The following is a 17,104-nucleotide window of genomic DNA, read 5'->3' on the forward strand; positions in this document are numbered from 1 at the left end:
TTTTGTCATTCGTGCACCCAGGTTCGTCGTTGAGTACACCATCGCAGGCGCTCCTGTCTGTGATGCAGCGTCAAGGGTAACCGCAGCCATGGTCTCCTAGCTGATAGCCCATGCTGCAGCAAACGTCGTCGAACTATTCGTGCAGATGGTTGTTGTCTTGCAAACGTCTCCATCTGTTGACTCAGGGATCCAGACGTGGCTGCACGATCTATTACAGCCATGCGGATAAGATGCCTGTCATCTCGACTGCTAGTGATACGAGGCCGTTGGGATCCAGCGCCGCGTTCCGTATTGCTCTCCCGAATCCACTGATTCCATATTCTGATAACAGTCATTGGATCTCGACCAACGCGAGCAGCAATGTCGCGATACGACAAACCGCAATCGCGATAGACTACAATCCGACTTTTATCAAAGTCGTAAACTTGATGGTACGCATTTCTCCTCCTTACACGAGTCATCACAACAACGTTTCGCCAGGCAACGCCGGTCAACTGCTGTTTGTGTATGAGAAATCGGTTGGAAAATTTCCTCATGTCTGCACGTTTTAGGTGTCGCCACCGGTGCCAACCTTGTGTGAATGCTCTGAAAAGCTAATCATTTGCATATCACAGCATCTTCTTCCTGTCGGTTAAATTTCGCGTCTGTAGCACGTCATCTTCGTGGTGTAGCAATTTTAATGGCCAGTATTGTGAAATCAGCAAGCGTGAGGATACAGATGCGCATTGCGGATAGGTCGCGCTAGGTGGGAATGTGAGTTGGACGGGGAGCGAGCCGAGGTGGTCCACTTGGCGATAAGCAGTGTGTTCGAATGGCGCAATGGTTAGTGCAACCACCAAGTCAGCAGGTGATCCCAGATTGGAGCACAAGTCCGATACACATTTTCACTCGTCGCCGCCAACTGCATATCGTCAATTCCTTCCTTTTCTCCCTCTTCAGTTTGCATATCATATATCACAGTAGCGGATTCCACGTGGTGTCTTTTCGGACACATCCGTGCAGACACAGAGCAATACGGCGCTGTGGTTAGCACACTGGACTCGCATTCGGTAGGTCGATGGTTCAAACTCGGGTTCAGCTATCCCGGTTTACGTTTGCCGCGATTTCCCTAATTTCTTCAGGTAAATGTCGGCGTGGTTCCTTTGAAAGGACATGGCGTGTTTCCTTCCCATTCTTCCCTAACCCGCACTTGTGCTCCGTCTATAGCGACCTCGTTGTCAACGTGACGTTAAACATTAATCTCCTGCCTCTCCTCTGAAGGAACAGACACCTCCCATTCATATACTAAATCCAGGTTCTAGAGAAGCATGCAAGTTTTACTGTTGTATTTGACAACGAACGTGACCTGTGCAATGTCCTCATTACCATGCAACTGTCAGTCGTCGTCAGAGCAGTGTTCTGTGTACTCTTGAATGCATCACGCCGCAGTTAAGTGAAGCTGAGTGTGGGCAAGTTGCTGGTGTTCAGACGGTGGGTGCGTTCGTAACCAACGTAGCCAAACTGTTTTGCAGAGCGTCAAATATAGCGTATCGAAGATTTATACCATATACAGAGCAAGCAGAAAAACATCATCCGCTAAAGTCATAACGTATGTGTTGAGTGATCATGACGGACAATCAATGAAGAGGACTGTGACGAGAAATGAGAATACGGCAGCTGCGAAAGTCGCTGCAGAACACAACGCCGCACCCACGAACCATGTCAGCATCAAAACAATACGAAGGGAGCTCCATAAGCAGGGAATTACAGGGCGAGCTGAAATTCAAAAACCAAGCAGCAGTAATGCAAATTCCCGTAACAGTAGGGCGTGGTGCCGAAATAATAAAACCTGAACAATGGAGCAATTGAAGAATGTCATTTAGTTGGATGTGTCTTGTTGCACACTGCAAGTTCTGGCAGAGTTTGCCTCCGAAGAGTGAAACATGGAAGGGGTTCGGCGATGATTTCGGCAGCCATATCGTGGTTACACTGTAGAGTCGCATCACTGACCACGACTATATGACTATTTTGGCTTATCACGTCCAACCCACGTTTCAACCTCTGTTCTGCAACGGGGATGTGTTGCAAGGAGACAAGGCACCTGTTCACAAAGCTCGCATCGTGCAATTCCTATTTTGTGAGCGCGGTGATGAATTATTGAGTTTCCCGTAGCTACTACGACCAGATCTCAGTATTATTGAGCCATATCTGTATGGTGCGAAAATTGGTGAATGACCCTAGTAATCCGTTAAACTTCGGTTACACGATGAATGAGTGAAATCTAAAGGCCATAAATTCAACTAAACACCCAGGAATTACAATTACGAACAACTTAAATTGGAAGAAACACACAGCAAATGATGTGCGGAATGCTAAGGCAAACCGAAGATTGCGTTTAATTGGCAGCACACTTGCAAAATGTAACAGATCTACTAAGGAGACTGCCTACAGTACGCTTGTCCGTCCTGTTTTAGAATACTGCTGCACGATGTGGGATCCCTATCGGATAGTATTGGCAGAGTACATCGAGAAAGTTCAAAGAAGGGAGTACGTTTTGTATTATCGCGAAATAGAGAGTGCCACTAAAATGAAACAGGATTTGAGGTGGACATCATTAAAACAAAGACTTTTTCGTTGCGGCGGAATCTTCTTACGAAATTTCAATCTCCAACTTTCTCCTCCGTATGCGAAAATATTTAGTAGACGCCGACCTACATCGGGAGAAACGATCACCACAATAAAATAAGGGAAATCAGAGCTCGCACCGAAAGATACAGGTGTTTGTTTTTATCGCGCGCTGTAAGAGACTGGAATAATAGAGAATCATTGTGAAGATGGTTCGATGATTCCTGTGCCAGACACTTAAATGTGATTTGCAGAGTATCCATGTAGATGTAGATGTATAAAGAATATCACAAATATTCTACTTAGGCCAGCATATGAAAAATCTCACTTTAAAGATGGACGACGTTTCCATGCGAAAAAATGAAACATGCAAATATTGGAATGTCATTTTTGACAAAATACTTAATTTCTTAGCTAATATTACGGATATTAGTCAGCGAACAAAGATAATGCAGAAGAATGTGGCACTACTTACAAACGGGTACTGGCTACCAGTCTCTGTATTTAAAGCTTATCACGATGCATTTTGACAGCAGTGGCCACACTGTATGACTCTCAAAATTTAAGTGAACATGTCGCAGCCAAGCTGTATCTCATCTAGAGAAGAGTATTTTCTCAGGCTGACGATCGCTTTTAGTACAACGCCTGTCGAAGCACTTAACATCTTGTCTGAAATTTGCTCCGTAGGCGTAGAAGTACAATTTCTAGGAACTTGTCACCGATTGCGCGGAGATAATCTAGCAAAAGTACAAGACTATACTGGCCGGAACAGCACTGATAGGAAACAGTTAAACGAATGGAAACGTGAGTGGGACACAAGCAGTAGAGCAGGACATGTGCATGGCTTTTTCGCAAGCATCCTTGAAATTATGTAATCTCCTCCAAAGGGATTATACATTTTTGACAAGACATGGCTCATGTCCGTTGTATTAACACAGAATTAACAAGATAAAGGAACAGAAGTACCGCTGTGGCCTGGAACTTGTTCATGAAAATACATGCTTCAATAATGTAATGAATATATGAAACTGAGAAAGGGAGTGGACAGACAGCCTGATCGTGTGTATGTCGTAGTCCGTAATGAAGAAAAGTGACAGCTGTTTGTTGCTCTAGAAAATAAAATATGTAAAGCAAAACTAAAAGAATTTAAAGATACGAGGGGACTCGAGTAAGAAAGAGTAGTCAATAGCAGACGAAACAGCTCTTAAGGAATTACAGACCAACAAATTCTAAGGACCACATTACTGTGAGCTATGCCAAGATCAAAACTTGCCCTTTTCCTATGACGTTAGTATTCACTAACGTGCGGAAGATCAATGACCAAAGAACTATTACCAGAAAACTATTTTTGAGTGTATATCCGATGGTGAAGGGGGGGGGGGGGGGGGGAGGGCTGCGGCGGACGCCCAGTGACTTGTTCTCCTGGGACACTGCAAGAGATGTGGCTATTGATGATTCCAATGGGATGCTGTGTTGGATGGTGGCACATTGAGGGTGCAGAGCCACCGATGTGATACCAGGAAAACTTTCTTGATGACACGGTGTCATCTCACGTTCAGGAAAAGGAAACAACGTCGCGTCGGAAAGACTTCCAGTGGACGTGATCTTGTAGCACTGGGCTGTAAATTAATTAGTACTATGATTGTAGTAATAAAATGTACAGCTATACTTAGTTTTTCTTGAATTGTTAAGCACAGATTTTGTGTGCTGGAGAACCAGTTTCTCCAGTTTTCTTACCATGACCTGTGCCCGCAACGCCACCACGCAACATTTAATCTCATAGACGGCATTGGCGTTGCTTTAAGAGCAGAGGTAAAAGCTTTTCCGAAAAGAATAAATTTGTAAACCTTTCACATGCGACCGTGGATAAAGTATACCGTATATGGCAAAATGGCGCCATCCAAAACCGGGGCCGAGGCAACTGCGATGCACCAAGGGCCTTAGATGACAGGGTTGATCGACGGCTGCGAAGATATGTGCTGGCGAACAGACGTTCAACAGTTCAGCAGGCGTCCGCAAAAATTAACCAAACTGCTACCAGGAGTGTCTCCTCAACGACCGCTTAACGAACGCTGGTGTTTATGGGCTCCTGGAGCACACACCTAGTTCACGCACCCACGCTGAACGTTGTTCATCGGCAACGGTGGGTGAAATCTCACTTCAGCACTGCACTGGGTGTCCGACGGGCAACAGGTGGCCTCTTCTGGTGATTCAGGTTTTACGCTCCATTGAGCCGAGAGTGGTTGGCGTGCACGGCCGTGCAACAAAAGTCGAAAGCGTCCAGGGAAGAGGAGGCAGTGTTACAGTGTGCGTCATGTTTTCGTAGCGATCCCTGGGTGATCTCGTCATTCTGTAAGGCTTACTGGATAAAAACAAGTATGCATCTATTCTTGGGGACCGTGTCCACCCCTACGGGAAGTTCGTTTTTTCCTCGACACGATGGCATTTACCGGCAGAACAATGCAAAGTGTCATACAGCTCACAGTGTGTATGCGTGGTTCAGAGAGCGCCAGGCTGAGTTTACCCTACTCCTCAGACCACCAAACTCACCTGATTTAAAGCCAGTCGAGAATCTGTTGGACTACCTTGATCGGGCTGTTCACACCACAGTTCCTTAACTGAGAAACCTCCTGCTGCAAGCCACGTCACTAGAAACGGCATGAGTTCATTCTATGTCGACACCTTCCAGAACCTCACTCGCATTTTACGCGTTTGCACTGCAGATGTAGTTATTCAGGCTTCGGACACGTGGCCATATTAATGTGAGTGAACTGGACAGTACAGAAAGTATCTTGAGGGATCACGCCATGACATGAACAGAAATAACACTTATATTCAATGACAATAATCCCACTGAAGGCACAGCGATTCATTATGGTCTCCTGGATATTACATAAGGCTGCACATAGTTCTTAGCAGGGTGTTTGATCACCACGGATGGCAACACATTCCCTGCAACTTGCTCCCAAGTCGATCCCATGACTGGTATAGAGTTTGACTGCTAAGCAGGTCTTCATTGTTCCGGATGCAAATGCACGACCGCATCGAGCAGCGACGGTGGAGAAGCTCTCGGATGAAGAGGATGTTCGGCGAATGTACTGGACTGCTTGTTACTCACACTTAAATCCCATCGAACACGTGCCGGATGAGTTGGAGAGACGTATTTCAGAAAGTCCATATTCATAAATGACAGTCCAGCAGTTATCAACCAGACTGACGGACGAACGGAACGCCCTATCACAAGAATTCCTTATCAACCTTCTGGCCATCATGGGTGCGCACTGTGGTCCGCCCTGACCACATGCCGTTTTAAGAACCTTGTCCAGCTTCATATAGTGTTCAGCACATCAGCATCTATCGCGGTGACTTCACTGTAATTATTGTATCATTGCGTGCTTCTTTCAAATGCTTTGTGTACTATGCTGTAACAGTCCTTTCTATGTATGGTCCAGGTACCTGGCAGTGATACACAATACGAAAGTTACTTTCATCTTTATCTTCTGCAAACAAGTGCACAAGCATAGTCGATTCTTTGTTTCCTCATTAATGTGTACAGCTCCTATGGCAACTTCTGTGCAGGTTCTACATAGGGCCTAAACTGATCTTGATAGCAACGCAACCGGACGATGCAAAGAGACTGCTGGTGGGCTGCAAGATGCGGGAACGTGATGACTACACCACACGTGCCCTCATTCCCTTCTCAGGCTACGGGCTCATCGTTAATAAGGGTGAACTCTGGAAAACACACAGAAAGCTAATAGAACCTACATTCCATGCAGAGGTATGTACATCATCCATAAGACTTTCGTCTTCAGTGAAAAGCTCCGTTGTATTGTAGATAAGCAGAGTGGAAAACCTGAGACAGGCTACTTGAATAGCACGGCTGCTTTTGGTTAAACTCCACTAGACAAAAATATATGGATATAAAAGAGTAGGATTAATAATCTATGCATATTTTAACTAATAAAGAAAATATGACATGTTACATTATTACTGTAACTGAAGTTATTCTTTTTTATTTCAAATTAACATACGTTAAGAATTAACTTTAGCGTAATTGTGTCGTTGAAGTTACAAAAATTATGACAAAAAGTAGCAGTACAAAAGGGAACATACATTTGTCCTTGAAATATATATCAATGTTGACGAAAATATGAGTCTTCTAACTAGAGTTCACTGAAAAAAATTTCTGCTGCATTTCGGAGAATTTCAGCGAATAGCGGTCAGACGATAACCTACAGAGAACTAGTTTGTTGTACGGTATCACTCACCTTTCTTTAAGGCATGTGCTTCGTAACATATTTATTTTGTATTTTCTTCGCTGTTTCTTACCCTTTACATTATCTTTTACATGAAAAAAATTTACAAATGAAGACATTTGTGTTAGAGTGCCATTACGCCATTACGGAGCATAACAACAAGTCTGCCGGGAGTAGTCTAATTGTTACCGCCGTAACAATGGGTACAGCAGGTCTTGTTAGTGTTGCTGTAAGAGAAAGCGAAGTCAGACAACGAATTGTTCTGCGTATTGTTTCCATATCTCACTACACTGAGTCCGAAAGCGCTGGTTTCAGACAGTGTTTGTACTGTCAATGGATTCTCGAAAACACTAATTACACCTCTGGCCATTAAAATTGCTACACCAAGAAGAAATAAAGATGATAAACGAGTATTCATTGTACAAATATATTATACTAGAACTGACATGTGATTACATTTTCACACAATTAGGGTGCATAGATCCTGAGAAACCAGTACCCAGAACAACCACCTCTGGCCGTAATAACGACCTTGATACGACTGGGCATTGAGTCAAACATAGCTTGGATGGCGTGTACAGGTACAGCTGCCCATGCAGCTTCAACACGATATCACAGTTCATCAAGAGTAGTGACTGGCGTATTGTTGCTCGGCCACCGTTGAACAGACGTTTTCAGTTGGTGAGAGATGTGGAGAATGTTCTGGCCAGGACAGCAGTCGAACATTTTCTGCGTCCAGAAAAGCCCGTACAGGACCTGCAACATGCGGTCTTGCATTATCCTGCTGAAATGTAGGTTTTCGCAGGGATCGAATGAAGGGTAGAGCCACGGGTCGTAGCACATCTGAAATGTAACGTCCACTGTTCAAAGTGCCGTCAATACGAACAAGAGGTGACCGAGACGTGTAACCAATGGCACCCCACACCATCATGCCAGGTGATACACCAATATGGCGATGACGAATACACGCTTCCAATGTGCGTTCACCGCGATGTCGCCAAACACGGATGCGACCATCACGATGCTGTAAACAGAACCAGGATTCATCCGAAAAAAGGAAGTTTTGCCATTCGTGCACCCAGGTTCGTCGTTGAGTTCACCATCGCAGGCGCTCCTGTCTGTGATGCAGCGTCAAGGGTAACCGCAGCCATGGTCTCCTAGCTGATAGTCCATGCTGCTGCAAACGTCGTCGAACTGCTCGTGCAGATGGTTGTTGTCTTGCAAACGTCCCCATCTGTTGACTCATGGATCGAGACGTGGCTGCACGATCTGTTACAGCCATGCGGATAAGATGCCTTTCATCACAACTGCTAGTGATTCGAGGCCGTTGTGATCCAGCTCGGCGTTCCGTATTACCCTTCCGAACCCACGGATTCCATATTCTGCTAACAGTCATTGGTTCTCGGCCAACGTGAGCAGCTATGTTGCGATACGATAAACCGCAATCACGATAGGCTACAGTCCGACCTTTATCAAAGTCGGGAACGTGATGGTACGCATTTCTCACCCTTACACGAGGCATCACGACAACGTTTCGCCAGGCTGCTGTTTGTGTATGAGAAATCGGTTGGAAACTTTTCTCATGTCATCACGTTGTAGGTGTCGCCACCGTCGCCAACCTTGTGTGAATGCTGTGAAAAGCTAATCATTTGCTTACCACAGCATCTTCTTCCTGTCGGTTAAATATCGCGTCTGTAGCACGTCATCTTCGTGGTGTAGCAATTTTAATGGCTAGTAGTGTATTTTGTCGAGAACATATCTAAATCCCAGCATAATAATAAGGATTAGAAAACTAGACAAAAGGAAACTTATTGGGTAAGCAGAATTATAGTCATAATTTATTTAAGAATGTGGAAATTCAGCGAATAAAATAGAGTTACATTTTCAGCAATTTGGGAAAAGAATATTATGCAGAGATATACTAAAGGGACAATTATTTCACAATTGTACTTACACGAGCAGCAAAACATGGTGCAAATACGCAGAAAGGGGAACAATATACAACGAGGCGCCAAAACTTGCCGGATACCTCTTAACTTGTGGGGTCTCCTTTTGCCCTGTGTAGTGCAGTAGTCCAATGTGGCATGGACTCAACAAGTCGTTGGAAGTCCTCTGCAGAAATAATGAACGCAGCCTCTACTTGCATCCATAATATGCGAAAGTGCTGCCGGCGTACGATTTTGTGGACGAACTAACCACTCCATTATGTCCCATATATTTTCGATGGGATTCATGCCGAGCGATCTGGGCGGCCAAAGCATTCGCTCGAATTGTCAAGAATTTTTTTGATAAAAAATAGAGAACAATTCTTGTCTGATGACACGACATCGTTTTTTAGGAACATGACGTCTTGGAATGGCTGTAAATTGTCTCCAAGTAGCCGAATATAAGTTTACAGTCAACGATCGGTTCAGCTGGACCGGAGGACCCTGTTCATTTGATATAAACGCAGCCTACGCCATTACGGAGCCACCGCCGGCCGCACAGTGCCATGTGACAACTTGGGTCCACGGCATCTTGGGGTATGCACCACAATCCAACACTACAGCCAGCTCTTAGAAACTTACATCTGGACTTATATGACCAGGCTACGGTTTATCAGCTCCTAGGGCCCAACCAGTATACTTACTAGCCCAGGAGAGAAGCTAGCCGGCCGAAGTGGCCGTGCTGTTAAAGGCGCTGCAGTCTGGAACCGCAAGACCGCTACGGCGCAGGTTCGAATCCTGCCTCGGGCATGGATGTTTGTGATGTCCTTAGGTTAGTTAGGTTTAACTAGTTCTCAGTTCTAGGGGACTAATGACATCAGCAGTTGAGTCCCATAGTGCTCAGAGCCATTTGAACCATTTTTTGAGAGAAGCTACAGGCGATGTCGTGCTGTTAGCAGTGGCACTAGCGTCGATCGTCTGTTGCCGTAGCCCATTAACGCCACACTTCGTCCCATTATCCTAACGGACATATTCGTCGTACGTCCCAGATTCATTTCTGTCGCTTTTTCACGCGGTGTTACTTGTCTGTTAGCACTGACATCTCTACACAAACGCCGCTGCTTCTCGATCGTTAGCCGAAGGCCGTCAGCCACTGTGTTGTACGTGGTGAGAGATAACGGCTGAAATTTGGTATTCTCGGCACAGTCTTAATACTGTGAGTCTCGAAATATTGAATGCCCTAACGATTTCTAAAATAGAATGTCCCATACGTCTAGCTCCAACTACCGATCCGCGTTCAAAGTCTGGTAAATCCCGTTGCGCTGCGATAACCACGTCGGAAACTTTTTCATGTGAATCACCTGAGTACATTGTCACATCAGCGTAAATCTCAGATGGTGCAGTCATTAAAGTGCAGGCGAAGCAAAAGATAATAGGAATTTGGTACAGTATGCTACATTTCAAGACCATATAGGAAATATTCTAGCTTTTTGTTATTTAATGAGTTCGTTACATGTTCAATAGACCATTTGAATGATTCTTATGGTGATATGATGCGGAACGAGTAATTTTACAGATAATGTATACATGATTAGTGGTAACACTAATGAACACGTTATTATTTTATTCCTGCTCATATAGATACACTTAAAGACAAGTGTTTTTTTTCTGGGCACTAGTTTACAAGTAGAAATTCTTGAATGGAGTGGAAGAAGTTGTCCAGGATTAGATTTAAAACTTGCTTGGCTACCTGTCAGACATTTTACGTTATTGGGAAAATGATAAAAAATGTTTACTGCTGCATGTTGGACTCCTCTCTGAGCCACTAAGGGTCTTAACGAATGGTATTAAATTTCATGTTTCCCTCTGGTGTTGTATATATGTTCTTCTCAAATTATGACGAAGCACATTACCGAAAATTCCGCACTGGCTGTATGAATGATTTTTATTAAATCTGCGACCGCTTTCGCACCACTTATCGGTGCATCCTCAGGCAATATACCCTATTTATAATATAGTAACGTTGAGGCCGTGTCCGCTGCCGCTTGGTTCCTCTCAACTTGCACGTCCATTACCGCTCCCATCGTTAAAAAAATTAAAAAAGATTTTTAAATTTTAACTACCGCTTTCACCAGATGACGGTATATTGGACGTGAATGGTGAGAATTGGCGAGAGGGCAATGTTCAACCTTACTATGTTATAAATAGCGTATATTGCCTGAGGATGCAACGATAAGTTGTGCGAAACCGGTCGCAGATTTAATAAAAATCATTAATACAGCCAGTGTGGAATTTTCTTTGCCGGCCGGAGTGGCCGTGCGGTTCTAGGCGCTACAGTCCGGAACCGCGAGACCTCTACGGTCGCAGGTTCGAATCCTGCCTCGGGCATGGATGTGTGTGATGTCCTTAGGTTAGTTAGGTTTAAGTAGTTATAAGTTCTAGGGGACTTATGACCTCAGAAGTTGAGTCCCATAGTGCTCAGAGCCATTTGAACCATTTTTTTGAATTTTCTTTGAAAAAGTTGCTGTCAGCCTAGTCTCCTGAATGACGACGATAGTATTTTGGTTCTCCCAGCTGACAAAGGAAGCGCAACGGTGGTTATGGATGTGGTCGACTATCGGAGTAAAATTACTGATCTACTGGATCCGCAAGCATATAGGAAGCTGAATAAGGACCCCACTAACAGCGTCCACAGAATTGTGTCGCGGTTAATAAAAAAGTCTTCCATTGAAGAGAGTGTACAGAAAGGTCTCTGCAATTCGGTTGCGCTACCACCGAGGCTTTATGGGTTGCCCAAAATTCATAAAGAAAATGTGCCGTTAAGACCGATACTAAGTGCCATTGGTTCGCCCACATACTCGTTAGCCAAGTTTTTGACTACGCTGCTAAAACCACATGTGGGCCGTTCGGACTCTTATATAAACAATTCGACACATTTCATCAGCAGATTGAATGCCATAGTGGTCCAGCCGGAGGACATATTGGTGAGCTTCGATGTGGTATCGCTGTTTACCATGGTTCCACTTAATGATGTATTGGAACAGGTGGATCGAATTTTTCCTGCCGATATTTCAGAACTGTTTAAGTGTTGTTTGACGACCACGTACTTCAAGTGGAATGAACAGTTTTATGAGCAAACGGATGGCGTGGCTATGGGAAGCCCCCTAAGTCCCGTAATCGCAAACTTCTTTATGGAGAAATTCGAAGAACAGGCCTTAGGTACTGCCAGCAAGAAACCAAATGTATGGTTCCGATACGTGGATGACACGTTTGTGCTGTGGAGACATGGTAGGGAGGAACTAAGCCGGTTCCACGAACATCTGAACAGTATAAACACTAGAATTCAGTTTACAATGGAGGAGGAGGTAGACGGCAAGTTACATTTCCTCGATGTGCTTGTTTTTAGAAACTAAAATGGTAGTTTGGGCCACTCAGTATACCGCAAACCCACGCACACGGACCGTTATTTGCACCAGGATTCGAATCACCACCCACAATAGAAGCGTGGTGTTATCAAGACGTTAGCGGACAGAGCTATAAATATTTGTGAACCTGAGTTGCTCGACGCTGAGATGGAACATCTCCACAATGCACTAAAGAAGAATGGATATTCGTCCTCCGAAATAAAACGTGCGTTGAGGCAGCCACGCAGAAATCATACTGACGTACAGGCTACTGCAAAATCTAAGGTTTTCCTGCCGTTTGTTAGAAATGTAAAGGAAAGAATAGGGAGGATCTTGACGAAGCGGAATATTACCGTAATTTGCAAGCCCACCAGGAAGATACAGGAATATCTTAAGCCTGCCAAGGACGCTCGCAAACCACTGGAAAAAGCTGGAGTGTATAGGATCCCATGCAGCTGTGGTGATGTTTATGTGCGTACCACTAAAAGAACTGTTTCTAAACGTTTGGAAGAGCATAAGGGAAATTGCAGAAGAGGAGAAACGGAACGATCAGCTGTTGCGGAGCATGCTTTCGAGCCAGGGAACCACAATATTCGTTTCAAGGAGACGCAAGTACTAGCGGCCAGAAGCGGATATTACGAAAGGCTCTACAGGGAGGCAATCGAAATCGCAAAACACTCAAATAATTTCAACCGTAAGGAGGAGGGTGTGAAATTAAACGGCATATGGATGCCGGTGTTAAAGAAGATGTGTACCACCCGCCCACTACTGGGTGATGGCAACGGCGATCGACGGCGACGGACAGCGGCCATTTGCACTGACGTTTTCAAAACACGTGACGTCACGCCGCGGCGTGGGAGCACGCGGACACGGAATTTAGCGGCAGTCAGTAGCGAGCCAGTGGGTGTGTTGGACCTTCCATTGAGCTACAGACCCCCTTGAAGATGTCTCCCGCAGTCGGAGACGAAACGTTGGGAATCGACACAGAATTCATCAACCGACCACGGCATAACAGCCCGGATAATTATAATGGACATTCACGGTAAGGACAACACACACACACACACACACACACACACACACACACACACACACACACACACGCACCCATGCCCGACGGAGGACTCGAAACTCCGGCGGAAGGGGCCCTACTGCAGTTGAAGATGACACTTTGTTAGATATCATATGAAATAAACGAATAAGTAAAATGGTCCGGAGAGACGTTCGATACATTAATAGCCGTTTCAAAACAACGATACATGTCCCTTGTGCCTAAGTTCAAATTCATGGTGTTGAACCATTTTTGCCTGACGACAGAGAAACGTAGACATTTAAATACTGAGAGTTACTAAATGAACATTGGTGAGGCGCTTTATGGAAACTATTAGCAGAGGTACAGAGATAAATAAACAGATTTTAGGGTCATACACTAATGGAAAATTATTGTTACTGTAATGAAAGTGGGTGGGAGCAGGTGGAACTTGTGGCCCAACAAATGAGTGGTTGATATATCAAGGAAGTTGTGCCCGACCTCCTTTTGCCTCCAGTAGTAGTAGTATGGTGGTAAAATTTACGTTTAAAGTTCTCGCAATCTTGCTAAAGATGACGAGTTAGCTGTCGTATTTGTGGGAACTCTGGTCTCCGTGTAGTGAGTAGAGAGCTGCGACATAAGTACACACAGTCTTCTTTATCGTCACTTTTCACTGTGGGTGTAGAGTAAACAAAGGTGCAAAAATGCGTGAAATCGTACAAAATTTCTCGATGTATGGCACTAGATAATAAACTGTCTGGATTACTGTGCAAGTCTACGCTAAAATAGAGCACTATATTTACTTCCAGTTGGATTAATAAGGTTCTCCCTCGTATACCCAGCAATAGCCAAGTTAATGATCGTATGAAACGTAATAATGTTTTATCGAGTTAGTTTGATTGGCGGAAAAGCCAGAGATTCTCTCTGTTACTCCCTTCGAAAATCACTCAAAAAATTGGCTACAGGTTAACATGATGTTCGCTGCGTTAAAATTTCAGATGGAAAAATCAAGTATTATCACTTCTATGCTGTTCACTGTCTTCGAAACTAAGCCACGATAGTGCACGTTAGTACATGTTAGCCCGCCAACATGGGTCGGTAAGGGGGCGTGGTGCTGGGTTGAAGATCGTGAAAACTATTTGATTCCAAGTCCAGGTGGGTGTGGCATAGGTGAAAATTGATTCCAAGTCCTAGGTTCCATGAAGTTGAGTCACGTGACTGATACAGTATCCAATAGGAGTGCAGCATTCTAGGGGAGGGGGGGGGGGCTGCTAGGTCATGAATGAACACCGCGCTGATAATGGGAATATGTGGAACTTCTCATTTGATCATTAAATATTGAGCTTGTAAATTGACTTATTGGATATGATTAAAATTGAAATGGAATGTAAATTGACTTATTGAATATGATTAAAATTGAAATGGAATTAAGTACTTCGGTAATTGATAAGTTAGATGAGCGATGCTGGTGTCAATTTTGTTCAGATAAGCTCGTTAGCATATCTATAGAAGACTATGTCTGGCGCATGTATGGAGGTGGCGGCAGAAAGTGCGACGTAAGCGGTCGGATGCCCACGGGCCGGTGGCGCGGCGCGAGAGAGAGCGGACAATCTTTTGTCATCAACCAACGTGATGGTAGCGGCCTCTGGTGGCCACGATATGAACTATGTCAGCTGGGCTCTGGAGCTTGTGATGAAGACACTGGGCACGGCCATCTCGAATAACGCTACTTCCGTCATCACCCGACGTCACGGTGGCGTCCTCTTTTGGCATCGATATGAAGTAAGCCAGTTAGGGTCCAGACCCATTGGAGAACACACCAGCTTGAAATTGGTTAAATAATAAAGATAAGTTTTTTTCCCGCCAATTACTTTGCTTAGTAGAGATGAATGTGGTGTGACGCATTATCATGTTGTAATTTGAACTTCCCGCCATTTTTCTGGGGGAGGGAGGCGTGGTACTTTCCCCCTAAAATTCAAACTTCCCGGCAAAATCCGCCGTCTTATCAACGTCATGGCCGCCATTTTGGATAACGTCATCGCCGCCTTGTTGGATAATATTACTTTGGAAACGTACGAGGGTTGTTCCAATACTAGTGGCCGCCTCTCAGGCAGGTAACATTGGGAGAACCTAAGAACAGCAAGTGGCCTAAAATAGAAATAAGATACGATTTACAAAAATTGTACGGAAAATCTGTTGCTTAAATAAGACTAACGACCTAGTGACCTTTATAACTTATATTTTATTCGATCAACTAACTCAAAAATTGAAAAAAAGAGGAAACTACCTTGTTCAGTGTTTATTAAAGTATTAAAAGTACTTAACTAAAATAAATTCCAAAAGATAAACTGCACTATTTAAGATGAACACACACTAAAATTTCTCTTAAAACTTCAAATATCGAATAATAGATCTCAAATTTCATAGCTGAGCCTTAAAGCGCTTTTGCTAAAGAGCAATTTCCAATAACACAGACAATGCCTTCTCAAGAAATGCACTCGAATTACAAAATTCACTTCTCGCTTTTAAACCAACGTGCTAAAGGCGCCACTGAAAGTTACTAGTAAACAGGCATCACCCTTTCCTTCCCAAGATATTAAAAGAACTAAAATCCATTTATGTAGGGATTCATTGGTTTTGGTCCCCACATAGCCTTCCATACACCGCGCAGCCAGCTGGAAATTTCAAACGGATGATCAGCAAGTCCTTCAGTACCGCGACGATCTTGTAGCTCCGATAGCAGAGAACAACACTTTACCAGGCCGCACCCATCCAGCTGCCAACTGATGAAGAGTTCGCGCACCCCCTCCTCCCCCCCCCCCCCAAATCTTTTAACTGTTTCTGTAGCAGCGCTTAACTATTTAAATCGTGTGGGTGTTCTTTAACTAGCCAATAGAATAGTAATGTCCAACTACATTGGTTTCTGCAACTCACTATGCTGCAAACACTGAAGAAAAATTGACAAGCCAAGATTGCCAAACGGAATTTCACTGGATGACCAGTCTCGACAGAGCTATGATGTCACATCGGACCTGCAAGAGGATGAACACAAATTGACAGAAAAAATATTTTGCGAGCATGATATCATAATTCAATGAATTGTCTTTTAAGCCCACCTTTGTAATTATAACATACCTTATGCTTTAAAATATCATAGCATATTTTCCAACAGTTTTGCAGTTCGTTTCATATTGAATATACACGTCCCGCTATTATGAAGATTACTACAAGCCGGTATGTCAAATGTAAAACTACTATGTGCAAGCATAAACGTAACTGTATTGCGCCGATTACAAGTGTTCATGTTCACCAACAGCTGGCGGCTGACAGAGAAGTGGTGTAAACATAACGACACCATCTACTACTGTGAGGGTTGACTGCATTATCATCTTGTATACAGCACAAAACATGATAAATAAATCCATGTAACTGATAATATGTTATTAAGGACCATTTTACATGAAAATACAATCTGAATCAGAGAAACATGGAAGTTTTATGTATAACAGAAGTGCATAACACAGATAAATTTTGTAGGATAAAAATATTTATGATGAACTAAGCTCACAGTACCTTAAATGTAGGCAAGAAATTAAAAGGAAATATTAAACGAAGTATGTCAATATTATTTTGTAATCTGTGTCATGTTTGTAATTTATTTTTGATTGCCAGTAGTTAATTTCGATTTTCTTGTCATAATGGCTGGGCAAAATATACATTTTTTTATTTTAGAAAAAACAGTGCTATGCTCACACAGTATTATAAAAAGATCGGCGTTAAGTAACAATAACAAATCTTATATTACACAATTTTAACCACAATAATACGTTGTTCGTCTATATCGAACACGTCACCCGATGTCTAGGTTACTTGGTACAGAAG

General features: G+C 43.7%; 1 protein-coding gene across 3 annotated transcripts in view; it reads left to right on the forward strand.

The window, feature by feature from the left end:
- Positions 1–17,104, forward strand: part of LOC126475277 (cytochrome P450 4e3-like) — a 95,527-nt gene that overhangs the window by 30,720 nt on the left and 47,703 nt on the right. For all 3 annotated transcript variants that reach the window (XM_050103031.1, XM_050103033.1, XM_050103032.1), the window contains exon 3: positions 6,184–6,385. In XM_050103031.1, coding sequence (XP_049958988.1) covers positions 6,184–6,385 — 202 coding nt within the window. The remainder of the gene's footprint in view (positions 1–6,183; positions 6,386–17,104) is intronic.

The sequence above is a fragment of the Schistocerca serialis genome, chromosome 4, assembly GCF_023864345.2.
Source record: "Schistocerca serialis cubense isolate TAMUIC-IGC-003099 chromosome 4, iqSchSeri2.2, whole genome shotgun sequence".
In the NCBI taxonomy this organism is placed as follows: domain Eukaryota; kingdom Metazoa; phylum Arthropoda; class Insecta; order Orthoptera; family Acrididae; genus Schistocerca; species Schistocerca serialis.